We start from the raw sequence: 14,476 nt of genomic DNA on the forward strand, positions 1-14,476 counted from the left end.
GCTGCCTCAGTGTAACCCATTTGTTGAGTCATAAAACAATGACATCAAATACTATTCTTTTTTTTTTTTTCAAATACTATTCTTTAGTGGACTAACTCAATCTCCGTGGTGACAAAGGCAGGTATGATGTCATTTCATAGACTGGTAAACTGAGGCTGAGAGGTTAATGGACTCGTCTGAGCTCTTGCAACTAGAAAGCAGCAGAGCCAGGATTTGAACCCAGGCAGTCTGGCCACAGAGAGCACACTCTTCACCCCGGTGCGAGTCTCCCATCGCACCAGCCGGGCTTCACAGCCGAGCCTGGAGCCAGCAGATGAACCGCAGAAGACATCGGTACTCGTCTGAGCATGAAGTGATGGGGAGAACACTTGCAACAGATGCTAAAATGAGCATGTCAATGGAGCAGGAGGAAGGAAGGGGGGGGACATTGGGGCGTCAATGCAGAATGAACAAGGAGGAAGACAGGAAAGAACAAGAATATGAGCTCATAAATTTTGCTGAATGAAAATACCTTTGCTCTTTTTAATCCCAGAATCTGTTTTCTGGCACCCCAATGACCCCTTCTCATACGAGGTCTTCTGTCCAGGCCACTGGGGGAGCCCACACCCCAAGGCATGACCAGGGCACCCCGTGAAGGGTGCTTGCAGGCCCGGGCAGGATCCACCTTCCCAGACAGCCACACACAGACATGACCCAGACAGGAAGAGATGCCCAGCCACTGAGAAGCGGGTTCGGGAGGGTGCATGTTGTGCCGACAGCGGGAGGCCAGGGGCAAACATGTCTGCAGCCGCCCCTCAGCCCAGTGCCGTGGGCCCATCTGCCCAGCGGCAGAGGGTGAGGAAGAGAACATGTCCCGGCTGGACATGGTCCCCAAGCACAGGGAAGACAGACAGGGCTCTGATCACGTGCTCTGGACACATTCTGCACTGTTTCTATCTCTGTGCTTTTATTCAAGCTGTCCCTTCCACCCTGCATGCTCTTCCCGATTTCCAAGTCCCATCCATCCTCGGAGACCAGTGCAAATGCCACATTCTACAAGAGTATGTCCCGATGCCACCAGTGGGAGTGACTTCTCCCTCTTCTTGTGTCCCTGCTGGAGCATTTCCAACCATCTGCCCCAAGTCCCTACTGCTTTGGGTCTAGCTCTGTGTTGAGGGCCATCACGTTTCCTCCATGAAAACATCAGATCCCTGAGCCATGGGAGAGCATCAAGTCCGCTCTCCTCACTGCCCCCAGGGGCACATCTGAAGCCCCAGCCCCTGGCCCACACATACACCAAGAGGCAGGAGGGAAGGACCATTAGGGAGCACCAGCCATATCCACACTCAGGCCAGGAGCTGGGTACCGATGGGTAACAGCCCTTACCCATTCTCTGGCCCCAAAGTTAGAGGCGAGGAAAACAGGATCAGAGAGGGAGCACCACTGCTCAACGTCACACAGCAAATAACACTGAGTTGAGGTGCGATGCTAGGTCTGCCCAACCCCAACTCCACCCATTCACTTCTGGAGGAGATTCTAGTGGCACCTGCCCAAGGGAGCAGCTGATATCACGTGCTCACTGTGCCCCCGGCTCTGTGCTAGGCTGCACACATGTCCCATCATCTCCAAAGGAGGATCAATGCCTTCTTTTTCACAGGTAATGCAACTGAGGTCTAGACATCTGTCCAAGGCCACAGAGCTCCTGGGGGGTCCTGCTTCAAACTCGGACCTCTCTACCTCCAGACCCCATGGACTCCATCCTGCTGCCTGCACATCGGGTCTCCTCGTTTCGATGACCCAGTCACGTCACACAGGAATTTGTTTTCTGACTCTCGGGCACGCACGTCCCTGGGTAAAGCAGCCTTCCAGTGGTGTCGGTGAAGCAGCGGGACAGGACACCAGGACACGTAGGGCATGACACGGAGCAGGGGAAGGGGGGTGCCGGCGGTGCTGAGAGCTCATATGCAAAGGGCAGGCCCTTTAGCATGTGGCCACGGTGTGGTGGCGTGGCGTGGTGCAGAGCAGAGAGCCGTGACGGTGGCGGCAGGAGGGTGCTCTCGCTTACCCACGCATTTCCTGTGCATGTTGAGGATAAAGCCCTCGGCACAGAGCACCGTGTGGCTGACACAGTAGAAGGATCCCAAGGTGTTCACACAGAACTGTCGCAGGCTACAATCATGAGTGCCCATCAGGCACTCGTCTTGGTCTAGTGACGGCCGCAGGAGGAAAAACAGAAGGGCCATTAGAGGGACATGGCCTGTCACGGAGCTTTCCGTGACAGAGAGGGGAAACTGAGAACCAGACAGGGGCAAGCACCCACCCAGGGCCTCCTAGAGCATCAGTCCTGCCTCTGGGCTTTGGACCCAAGTCTGAGATTGTATGGTCAAAAAGGCCTTCAGAGCCAGAACCCCAGTGAGGACAGGTTGCAAGGTGAGGCTCAGAGAGGCTAGGCAGCCTGCCCATGAGCACACAGCGCTGGTCGGGGAGTGGGTAGAGGCTGTCTCCCACACAGCTCTGGAGACCTTCCACCTCCACAGGCAGCCAAGGGAGCCACACAACGGCAGGCGTTTGGAACTTATGTGCCTAGTGGACCAAGCTGACGACACATAGAGGAAAAGGGGTTGGGGACAGGGGGAGCTCGTTGGGGCACTCTGGGCCCTGTGCTCTGTGTATGGGGACACCAGGACTGTGAACCCCTTGTGGGGAGAAGTTTGACGAGAAACCTTAAATCTGGTCATTTAAAAAAAAAAATTCTTGGGTTTTCATGGTTGATAAGTCTTATTTGATTATTTTCAACAGGGTGGAGCCCAGCAGGCAATCCCTGCCCGGCGGGCTGCCCCCTTAGAACGCCATCCACAACATCTGGCCTTGACCCTGCAGCTTTTACTGCCAGGGGTCCTGCAGAGGCCAGGACAGGCACGGACACTGGCCTGAGGCTTGACAGGGACAAAAGGAGTCCTGACCCAGGAGAGATGCATGCCTCACGTGTTCAGGACCCTGAGGGATTGGGACGGAAACCCAAAAGCCACCTGAGATCTGCTCCCCGCCACCTGGGAGAAAGGTCTGCCAGTCACTGCCAACGCTGTACGCCCTGGGCCAGCCTCCTGTCCTCTCTGGGCACATGGATGGTTTTCATCCACATCAGAATAGTCTCAACACCAAAGGGCTAGTTATGAGGTTTTAGCTTCTGACAGGGACATGGGCAGTGGTGGACGCCCGCCGAAGTCACATCTCCTGAACTTGACCCTAAACTAAAGAAAGCATTTTCTGGACTGTCTCCAAGCTCCCTGCTTGTCCTGCCTCCAGACACGAAGAGGTGTCGTCTCAAGATCTCTTGGGTTACTCTCAAGGTGTAATTCACTGTGGGGAGCACCCAGCAGGTGCCGGTTCCAACGCCCCCATTTCACACCAAGAGGTCCTTGTCTTCCGGAGTCCCACGGGTCCTGGTCCTAGTGGGACATGATTTTGGTCTCTCTTTGGCCCTTTTGTGAATGCAGAGTTACCAAGATCCATTGCCCCTTCTTTGGTTTCCATAACAGAGCTGAGCACGTGCCATCCAACTGGGGCTCCGCCGACCCCTCAGAGACAAGTGGGGGGTGACAAGCATCACTTCTGAGTCCTGCATTACAACAATGGGGCACGTATTCCCCTCCTTCTCTTTCTCCACACATGGCTGGAAAAAGGACAAGGCGGCCACAATCCAACCTCGGCCAAGCAGACCAGGCTCATCTGAGTGTTGTCCAGTGACCTTGTCCAGAAACACAAATGCTCAGAACCCACCCAGCCCTACTGGGTGACGATCTCTGGGGATTCTGTGTAATTCTCGGGATCTGTGCCGTTACCAGGCCTCCAGGTGACTCTGTGGCAAGCTGAAGTTTGAGAAGCACTGCTCTAGAGAATGGCAGAACAAGGTGGAAGAGGTCTGAAGCCCTGGCCCGTCAGTGAGCACACCTGGACGACAGGCACACACCTGTGCCTACACCTGGACGTCAGGCACACACCTGTGCATACATCTGGATGGCAGACGCACACCTGTGCATACATCTGGATGGCAGACGCACACCTGTGCATATACCTGGATGGCAGACGCACACCTGTGCATATACCTGGATGGCAGATGCACACCTGTGCCTACACCTCGACGTCATGTGCACACCTGTGCCTACACCTGGACGTCAGGTACACACCTGTGCCTACACCTGGATGGCATGCTCACACCTGGGCATGGTGACAGGAGAGAGAAGAGCTGTTTCAGCTTCTCTATCTGGGGCTCCCGTCAGAGCAGCCAGACCTATTCCCTTATGAAGTCAGATTTTCACCTCCAGAACACCTCCACCTCATGCTGTTTGCCCCATCCCCACTCTGGGGCCCCTGTCACAGGCCAGCTCAGGTGTGCATGCGTAGGAGAGCAGCCCTGGGTGTACTCACCTTCACAGGACACACCATCCGCCATGATGGCATAGCCAGGAAAGCAGGAGCACATGGCTGTGTCCCCAGTGACGCTGCACACCTGCTTACAGGGCCCGTTGTCTGGGAAAAAACCAAACAGATCAGAGACCACCAGGCTTGTCGCCTCTGGCTCAAGGAGGGCCTGGGAGCCAGGGAACCCCAACCCCGGTCTTCTCCACAAGGTCCCCTGGTAAATAGGTTCATACGCCGGCCGGTATTGGGGATGTTTGGGACCTCCCATCGCCACCACCACTCAGATACCAAACCCCTCCCTGGAGTCATAATGCTGCCAGAGAGGAGGGGACAGAGAAGACAGGGAAGGAGGGAGAGAAAGGATGTGGAGACAGAAGGAACAAGAAGAGGGGAAGAGAGGAAGAACAAAGAGAACTTTCCACACAGTACCACAAGCAGTCTCCAAGACGGTTTCTCAAGCAAGGATTCCATTCTTTCCATATTATAGGACCTGAGGCAAAAAGTCGCTAACTGACTTGCTTAGGGTCACATCCTGGCCTGAGGCTCTCCCCCCACCCACCCTCACCTCCTCAGCTTTACTCTCAACTCCGGACCTCAGACAGGCGAGACCAACCAAAGCCCCAAAGCAGAAACCCCCCTTTGGCAAGAGACCATCTTACGCATGCCCGGTTCTGGGGAGCTTGCCCCCGCAGGGCCCGGACGCACTCCATGGCCCAGGTTACCTTTGCAGGTGTTGGGCTGTGGCACTGGTAGCAGGATGGTGTTGGAGGCCAGTTGGGAGGAATCTGGTTTCGGTGCAGACTCCTCTGCGGCCTCTGGCTTTGGGGGGTCACCGTCTGTCAGAGGCAAGGTAGACAGGAGGGGGCAGCTCATGCCTTCAGCCTGGCCTCGGGCTCTTCTCACACCCAGGGCACCACACCAGGCATTAAACAGAGACTGCCTTGTTTAGTCTTCTCCTAGGCATTTCACGGGAGAGGAAACTGAGGCTCAGAAAGCAACGTACCCCAGGCAAGATGGATCTCACAGCTATTTGGGGCAGAGGAGGAGAGGAAGGAGGGGAGTGAGTTTCTAGACTAAAAATGTATCTATTCCTGGATAGCTGACAGGCAGAAAGCCCCCCAGACCAGGGACTGAGGCAGACTTCGAGGTTTCCTGTTGAAGCCTGACCACCTCAGACCCAGTGCTGGCGACATAGCTTGAGCTGGTTTGGTGGGAGGCTCTGTGGTCTGGGTCCTGGCCCTGCACTGGGATCTAGGGTGGGGCACTGGGGCCACCCACGCAAATGGAGCTTCAGATGGAGCAGATGGTTTCAACTGTCCAAGTGGCCTTACAAATCCCCTTGCTGGGGGCCTCCAGTTCCCATGGGTTCCAATGTGTAGGGTGACAGGAGGGGAAGGAGCCTTGTGCCCATCCCAGGAACATCACGTTCCACGGGCAAGGTCAGGTCCTGCCCCAGCCGTCTGGGCCCTCACCTGGGCGGCAGGTGCGGCCGTCGTCCTGCAGCGAGAAGCCAGGAAAGCAGGCACAGTGGTAGGAGCCCACGGTATTGATGCAGAGGTGCCGGCACAGCTCCCCGGGGAAGAGCAGGCACTCGTCCCGGTCATCGCCAGGCAGGCTGTTGGGCAGCTCCATCGCCGCGCCCAGGGCCAAGGCCTCCCGGCTCGCCAGCTCTGCTTCTGCAACCGGACTGGGGGTGAGTCCTCGCGATGGAACACAGGTGGGCCTAGCAGGCGGCTGGCACTATAGGCCCCCGGGAAGTCAGTGTGGGTCCTCCTGAGGATCTTCTGTGTGCCCAGCTAAGATAGCGCAGATGGACAAAGCATGGATGCATGATGCTGACGATGACAGACGGTGAATGGAGGGGTGGGTGAAGGATGGATGGATGGATGGATGGATGGATGGATGGATGGATGGATGGGTGGGTGGCAGTTAGGTAGGCAGGTGGCGGGTGGGTGGATAGATGGATGAACAGATGGACGGAAGGACAGATGGACAAAGAAACAGACCTCTAGCACGAAGAATAAACCCATCAGAGCCACGTCCAAGTCTTTATGCCCTGCAATATGACAGGACCAGGCCCATAACAGTCCCCAGAAAGCTTTGGCTGAAGTCTTGAACTGGATCCAGATCCCTGATCTCAGTGACATCTGGGAGGCCCACCCTAGCAACAGAAAGGACCCAAACATGTGTTCTCTCAGATGGGGATCTGAACTCTCACTTGGGCCCTCTGCAGCCACGTCCCCTTGGGCAGCACTGGGTCTCTCCAGCCCCCTGGGGCTGCAGACAGGGAGCAGGTGGAAGTGGCTGAGAAGGCTCCTGGGGCTGAGCTGCCTTGTAGGCTCTTCATACTCCAGTAGCAGAATAGGGAAGGGGACCCACAGGCCTCCATGTCCCCCATAGGCACGGGCCTTTAGCCTCGCTCCCTGGCCCCAGGCAGCCAAGCCGTCCAAGAAACCAACTGCATGAGGTCACGTCTAAGAAACGTGTTTCATACTGAGGGTGTTTACACTGTGCTCCAGGCCAATCAGCCCTGGCCCGGTGCATGCAGGCAGGGCTGTGGCAGCTGGTGGTCCAGCCCAGAGATCTGGCACTGCAGGTGGGCAGCAGACAGGTCTGGGCTCAGGACTCTGCCAAGCGTGCCTCAGGCCAGGCAGCATTTCTAGGGTTCATGCTCAGCCCGCCCTCACCAGCATGCTCTTCATACAATGCTCCTGGCAGAGGGGAAACTAAGGCCTCAGAGGAACAAAGTGATTTGCCCAAGGTCACCTGAGCAGGACGGGAACCCAGGTCAGTTTGGCCCTACCACCTGTGTCTCCTGAGACCCAGGTTACCCACCAGTTCTCCGCTGGACAAGAGGAACATGCACCTCTGACTCTGGACCCTAACCAGCCCTTTCCCCACCCTGTTACTCTCAAGGCCAAACTTCCTCCCAAACTTGACCTTGAACCCAACCCTTCTGGGTACTAACCAGACCTTCACGGTCCCGCTCAACCAGCCCCTACAGCCAACCCCGGCAAGTGGTATTTCCTAGGATTGGATGCGGATCTGTGTCCACGCTAGCCTGGTAAGGCTGCCCAGTCCTTCTTAGCAGAGTCCTTGTGGGTTCCCTGGGATAGCCTCATCGGGCTCCTGCTGGCCAACAGGCACAAAGAAGGCTAACAGTCACAAGTCCAGCTGACATCCCTGGCTAGGGTGACAGAAGCTGGACATGGCGGCTATAAGTGGGACCATAGCACATGGAAGTTAGAGGAAAGAGGAGACCCCAGGGACACGGAGGGCTGAAAGGTCTGAGACAGCTCCGGCTCCAGGCTCTGCACCGGCACCCGAGCCCCCATGCACACAGTCAATGGTTGCGTGGGGGCAGGCCCTGGGCAGGGGCACAGAGGAAGAGGACACAGGCCTGAGGAGCCTCAAAGGGCTCATGGTGGTGAAGGGGAGGCTACCAAACAAACCCATCATTCATCACTCACTTGCTAGTGACTCTGAAGGGCCAAGTGCTGAGGATTCAGGGAGAAGGACAGTGCTATCCCTGAAGGGGCTGATCAGGTGGGCGGGGCACCGTTTCTGAATGCATTCTCTGCACTGGTTCTGTCCTGTCCCTGAAGACACGGGGCGGCCGAGCTGATGTGGATAGAGGCAGATGGATGAAGGAAGGTAAATGAATGAGCGAAAGGTCTGCTGGGGGCTGGGTGGGTGAATACATGAGCAGACAGACAGATAAAAGACGGATGGATGAATGGATGGATGGATGGACGGACAGACGGACGGGCAGAAGGGTAAGTGGCTGGGTGAGAGGACGGGCGGATGAATGGGTAGATACACGAACAGAAGGAAGGACGTGTGAATGGCCAGAGGAGGAGACGGGAATGGACAGTGTAGCAGGATGAATGGGTGGAGAAATGGACCAGGGTAAGGAGGACGTGCCAGTGAGCATGAAGTGGGTAGAGTAGAAGAGGAAGACGTGTGGAGGTGCTGGTGGACATGGGAGGGCAGGTGAGTGAGGAGTGGAAGCGTGGCCGGAAGCTGGTGTTTGGGGGGTGAAGCAGATGGTACATACTTAGCTGGGTGGGACCACCATCTCAGAAATAACAGGGCAAAGGCCACCATTGGAGGCCGCAGAACTCAACCCAGAGCAGAGCCTGGACCTCAGCCACAGATGACAGTGGACTCCTGGGTCCCCCAGAAGACAAGAGGACACCCAGCCTTAGCTGGAAGCCCCAACGCTGTCTCTGCCCCTCACTCACCTCTCCGTGGAACGGCTTCGGGCTCTGGGGGCCGGCGCACCTCGGGCACAATGAGGGGGTCTTCCCCTTCACAGCAGGAGAGCATGACGTGGTTGCAGGGGTAGCCCAGGTTGGGGTTAGACTCGCATGAGTGGCCCTCGGCCCGCACGCGCAGTCCCAGGCCACAGCAGTCACAGCATTGCTGGAGAGAGACGCGCATCACTGCCCACAGCCCGCCGGCCCCTCGGAGCCCGTCCGCCTTCCCCATGGACTGTAAGCCCGAGGGTCCCTCGGGGCCCCCAGGAGGCAGCCTGGGGCCGCACGTGAACTCTCCAGAACAAAGACCGCATTCCCCAGCCTCCCTAGAAGCTCAGTGCGGCCCCCGGACTAAGTTCTAGCCAGTACAGCGGAAGGGGAGCACTGTCTGTCCTCAGGGGAAAGGCTCTTATCGGCCCCACAGTCAGGGCAGCGTCATTCACAGGAGGCAGGAGGCAGAAGCAACCCAACAGCCGTCAGAGGAACGTGTCACAGCCACGCAATGGATGGTCACTAGCCTTGAGAGAGAAAGAGCGGCTAACACACGCTGCAACGTGGTGACCTTGACGACGTGAAGCGGAGCGAAATAAGCCGGGTACAAAAGAAGAAACAGAAAGAGAAAGCCCTGTGAGGACAGGCCTTGTCATGGGCTGTTCGTTTCTACATCCTTAATGCCAAACGCGGCCCAGGACAGGCTGGTGTTTGACGAATAGCTCCCGAATGAGCTGGCCGCTGTGAGAGCTGAGGACGGCTTCTCTCCAGATGAAGAGGCCCCCCAAACCTCCTACGGAGGAGTCCCGCAGGGAGCCGAACCCCCAGCCCGCAAGGGCCTCAGGTCCAGGCTATGGATGCACAGATCAGGCTTGCCTTGTACAAGGAGACACCACACGTGTCGTTGTCCTCAGCCCCGCAGGCCTCGTCCTCCTTGGCCCGCATGACGCCAGCCATGCAGCTCTTCTCCTTCAAGTAGGAAACGCAGCAGTGCTTCTGGGCTGTCCTGCAACAGAGGGGTCCCTCAGCTCCGCCCAAGCGCCGGCCCCACCCTCCAAGTGACCCTTCCAGGAGGAATGACTGGGCCCATTTCCCAGAGGACAAAATGAAGGCTCAGAGAAGGAAGCCCCTGCCAGAGGTCCACAGCAAGCAAGGCCTGTGCTGGTGGCATTTCCCCCCACCCCCACCAAAGAACGTGGGTTTTGTGTCTGAGTTCCATCAACAACACTCAGGCATGGGGCCCAGTGGACTCCATGCTGTCTATCCCTGACCAGTGTGGGAGGGGTCAGCATTCCCAGGTCCCCACAGGGCTGAGAAGGATAGGGAGACTCAACCCCAGGAAGCACAGGGCAGCTCAGTCTGGACGACAACAGCCTCCAGGTCCCCCGGTCATGACGCCCCATATCTGTAGGGCTGCTCTGGGGAGCCAGCACACAAAGATGGGGGTCACTGGGAGGTGGAGTTTAGTCTCATTTGAGAAAGGGCATGTCCCAGTGGGAGCTATTCAGTGACAGAACTGCCTATCTATGAAGTAGTGAGTTTCCCGTCACAAGAGGGATACAAGCACAATTCAGGGCCACTAAGCTCCAAATTCTCGGACAAGGCATGCTCTAACTCCTAAGTCATCCCCAAACCAGTAGGATGACAAAAGGGAAGAGAAAAGGACAAGGTTAGAATTTAAATGTCTCTAAAGAGGCACAGAGGACTAGACATTGGGAAAACAGGGGCTCTGACTCTGGCCAGGCTCCCAGGGAGCGGTGCGGCTTTGGGGGAATCACATCACCTCTCTGGACCTTGTCCTTATCGAGAAAAATAAGTAGGCTGGGAAAGAAGGCCTCGCTGGGGAAAAGGGAGAGGTGAATGGCTGAACGAGGTGTCGTCCGCGCTTAGTGCCAAAGGGGCAAAGGTACAAATCATTCTTTTGCGGAGAACACGAGAGTCAGTAAAAACAATCCACACAGACAGCAGAGAACAGTGAGGGGCCAGCCTTCTGGAGACCCCAGGATAACAGAGTGGGGGAAGAAAAGAGGGCTGAAGTCTCCCGGTTCAAAGCTGAGGAGGAAAATCTCATGGGGCTGAGCAGTACACAGTGAGTGAGGCCCCTCCCCACTCCCAGGTGGTACCCATCCTTGAACACGGGCTCCAAAGCGTACCCTGTCTTCACCCCACTCGTCAGGCAGGCTGCAAATGTGCGTGGCTGGTGTACTCCCACAGCCACCCTTTAGGCCCTCTTTCCTGGGGAAAGCCTGGCGGGGGTGCTCACAGCAGCCACAACATGCACGTGGAGACACGTGGAGACCACACTCCCCTTGTACTGCCAGGGCCCACCGGCCAAAGCAAGCTGGGATCTGGAAAAGGCCAACGGGCAGCTCTGCCTATTCCAGGGTGCCCACCTTACCTGCAGGCATCACCCTCCGCGCCACTCTCGGGGATTTCCAGGCACTCGTCATTGTCGATGGCCCACTGCTGTCCAGCGGCACAGCATGTCTCGATCAGATCTTTTGTGGACACTGGGGGGGAGGGGCAACACAGGCAGGGTCACCACTCTAGAGGAGGCACCTGGTTCCAAGGTGTTCAGAGATGCTGCTGGTGCTGTCCGGACCCCCATTCCCAGGGAAGGTAACTCACCCTGCCCCCCACCCCCCAAGGCTGCTGTGCATAGTGGCCAATAGTAGTTTCCAAGGACAACCTGCTTCAGAGAGCTGACTGCGATCTTAAGTGCCCCCCCACGGGGGAGGAGGTTGGCAGAGCTATGGGCAATCAGTGACTACTGACTACTACTGACAGAAACCCAGCCCTGCCTCAAAGGGGACAGTGCTGGGGGCCACTCGCACTCCAGAGCTCGCAAAGGGATGGGGGGGGCATCAGCTAGCTCCTTCCCTGCCCCCTCCCCAGACCGGTTCTCCAAATGAACCACCACATGCACAAAACCCTCAAATCAGGCTCTGCTTTTTTTTTTAGATTTTATTTTTTTACTTTTGAGAGAGAGAGGGAGAGAAAGAGGGCGCACAAGCAGGGAGTAGGGGCAGGGGGAGAAGGAGAAGCAGACCCCCTGCTGAGCAGGGAGCCCAACACAGGGCTCCATCCCAGGACCCCAGAATCATGATCTTCAGCTGAAGGCAGCCGCCTAACTGACTGGGCCACCCAGCCGCCACTCAGGATCTGCTTCTAAGGAACCTGACCTAAGACACCAAGATAGGACAAGGCATAAGAAGAAACAGCAGCAGCGATGGAAGATGGAAACTCATCTAGGAGGGCCGCCTGGTTGGCCCAGCAGGCTGAGCACCCGACTCTTGATTGCAGGCGGGTCATGATCTCGGGGTAGCGAGATCCAGCTGAGCAGGGAGTGTGCTCAAGATTCTCTCTCTTCCTCCTTTTGCCCTCCCCCCACACTTGCGCTCGCTCTCTCTCTTAAAAAAAAAAAAAAATTCATCTAGGAAAGATAGTGGAGAAAATATTTGTGTAGCTAGGAGGGCAGGGGTAGGGAAATGTCTTAAAACTGAAAGGCACAGGGGCACCTGGGTGGCTCAGTCATTAAGCATCTGCCTTCAGCTCAGGTCATGATGCCAGGGTCCTGGGATTGAGTCCTGCATCAGGACCCTTGCTCAGTGAGAAGCCTGCTTCTCCCTCTCTCACTCCCCCTGCCTATGTTCCCTCTCTTGCTGTCTCTCTCTGTCAAATAAATAAAATCATTAAAAAAAAAAAAAACCCTGGAAGGCACAGACCACAGCTTTAAAAACATGAATTTGCCCACCTCAAAACTAAAATTATCTGTACAACAAAGAACTCCATGGACAAATACAAGACTGCTGACAGGTTAGGAGACATTTTTGGATGCCTAGAATGGGCAAAGAATTGCCATTGAGAAAATACAATCATCTCCTGAAAATTAACATTAAACAAAAAACCCAAAGTAAAATACCTATTAAACTGGAAAAATCAGGGGCACCTGGGTGGCTCAGTTGGTTAAGTGTCTGCCTTTGGCCCAGGTCCTGATCTCCGGGTCCTGGGATTGAGCCCCACACTGGGCTCTCTGATCAGTGGAGAGCCTGCTTCTCCCTCTCCCTCTGCCTGCTGCTCTGCCTACTTGTGCTTTCTTTCTCGCTCTCTGTCAAATAAATAAATAAAATCTTAAAAAAAAAAAGGAAAAATCAGAAAGCGTGCCACATGCCAGGCACAGGTAGGAACCCTCATGCCCAGGGGTAGAAGTGGTCCCTGGCACGGCGGGTCTGGAAGGAGAAGTGGTCCCTGGCACGGCGGGTCTGGAAGGAGATAAGGCACCGCAGACACAGTTAAGCACACACATCATCCTGGACCCAGAGGTTCCACTCCTGGGTGTGCACTCCAGGACAGTCCTCACCCAGACCCAAAATGCGACCACTGCAAGGATGCGAGATGTTGGTGTCATTTGTGGAAGTGGGTGTTCATCAGTGGAGGAGTGGCTGGATAGAATTTGGGGATGTCCTCGATGGAGGACCCCACAGCTCTCAGGAATAACAGACTAGATGTACCCACAAAATATGGAGTGGTACAAAAAAAGCACTGGGGTGGGGGGAAGGAAGAAACCAAGTGAGATGAAAAATAAAAAATACTGAGAACAAAATTAAAACACACATTTTGCACATTAATTAAAAACACACACACATGCAAATTAAACAGAAGGGACCAGTTGCTTCTGGTGGGGCAGAAGTCAGCAATGGGGTAAAGGGATAAAAGGGAATAAATACATAAATAAAACAAGGGAGAGTCTTACAGAGACAATAACGTGTGAGGTGCCAGAAAATAAGTATAATTAATCCAACCATTTGCTTCTGAGGTCTAAAAATAAATGATATGCAAAAATATATCACCTACACCAGTCAGAATGACCACTATTAAAAAAAAAAAAAACAAAACACAAGAAACAACAAGTTTTGGTGAGGATGTGGCAAAAAGGAAACCCTTGGGCATGCTGGTGGGAATGTAAACTGGTACAGCCATTGTGGAAAATGGTATGGAGATTCCTCTAAAAATTAAAAATAGAAATACCCCATGATCCAGTAATCCCACTACTGGGTATTTACCCAAAGGAAACAAGACACTAATTTGAAAGATAACTGCACCCCTCCGTTGTTGCAACATTATTTATAACAGCCAAGATATTGGGAAGCATCCAAAATGTACATCTGTGGATGAATGGATAAAGAAGATGTGGTACAGATAGACAACGGACTATGACTCAGCCCTAAAAAGGAATGAAATCTTGCCATCTGCAACAACATGGATGGAGCTAGAGGGTATTATGCTAAATGGAATAAGCCAGACAGAGGAAAACAAATACCATATGATTCCATTTACATGTGGAATGTAAGAAATAAAGCAAATACGCAAATGAAAGAAAGAAAGAAAGAAAGAAAGAAAAAAGAAAAGAAAGAAAGAAAGAAAACAGAATCTTAAATACAGAGAGCAAACTGGTAGTTGCCAGAGGGGGGGGGGGGGGAATGGGTGAAATGATAAAGAGGATTACGAGATAGAAACGTGTCCAGTTATGAAATAAATGAAGATGAAAAGTACAGCTCAGAGAATATAGTCAATAATGTTGTAATTAACATTATATGATGACTACACTCATTGTGGTGAGCACTGAAAAATGTACTACATTGTTGAATTGATCTCGTACACCTTAAACTAATACATTGTATGCTATTATCCTTTTAAAATTTAAAATAAAAATTTTAAACCAAAAAAGGTAAAGCTCATCTAGAATACCTATATCCGTGCTAGGGGCACAACAGGGGTGTAACGGAATAACTTTGAGCCTGGGTCCGCATCTCAGTGCTACCATG

The 14,476-nt window shown here is 54.4% G+C and overlaps 1 protein-coding gene across 3 annotated transcripts in view; it reads right to left on the bottom strand.

The window, feature by feature from the left end:
- FBLN2 (fibulin 2) overlaps positions 1-14,476 on the bottom strand; it is a 91,177-nt gene that overhangs the window by 17,942 nt on the left and 58,759 nt on the right. For 2 of the 3 annotated variants that reach the window (XM_045992116.1, XM_045992117.1), the window contains exons 3-9: positions 11,050-11,161; positions 9,528-9,657; positions 8,646-8,826; positions 5,874-6,077; positions 5,124-5,237; positions 4,408-4,509; positions 2,045-2,185 (exon numbers count right to left, since the gene is read on the bottom strand). In XM_045992116.1, the coding sequence (XP_045848072.1) occupies positions 2,045-2,185; positions 4,408-4,509; positions 5,124-5,237; positions 5,874-6,077; positions 8,646-8,826; positions 9,528-9,657; positions 11,050-11,161 (984 nt within the window). The remainder of the gene's footprint in view (positions 1-2,044; positions 2,186-4,407; positions 4,510-5,123; positions 5,238-5,873; positions 6,078-8,645; positions 8,827-9,527; positions 9,658-11,049; positions 11,162-14,476) is intronic. The other variant, XM_045992118.1, reaches the window with a different exon arrangement.

The sequence above is a fragment of the Meles meles genome, chromosome 20 (genome assembly GCF_922984935.1).
Source record: "Meles meles chromosome 20, mMelMel3.1 paternal haplotype, whole genome shotgun sequence".
NCBI classification, from domain to species: Eukaryota; Metazoa; Chordata; class Mammalia; order Carnivora; family Mustelidae; genus Meles; species Meles meles.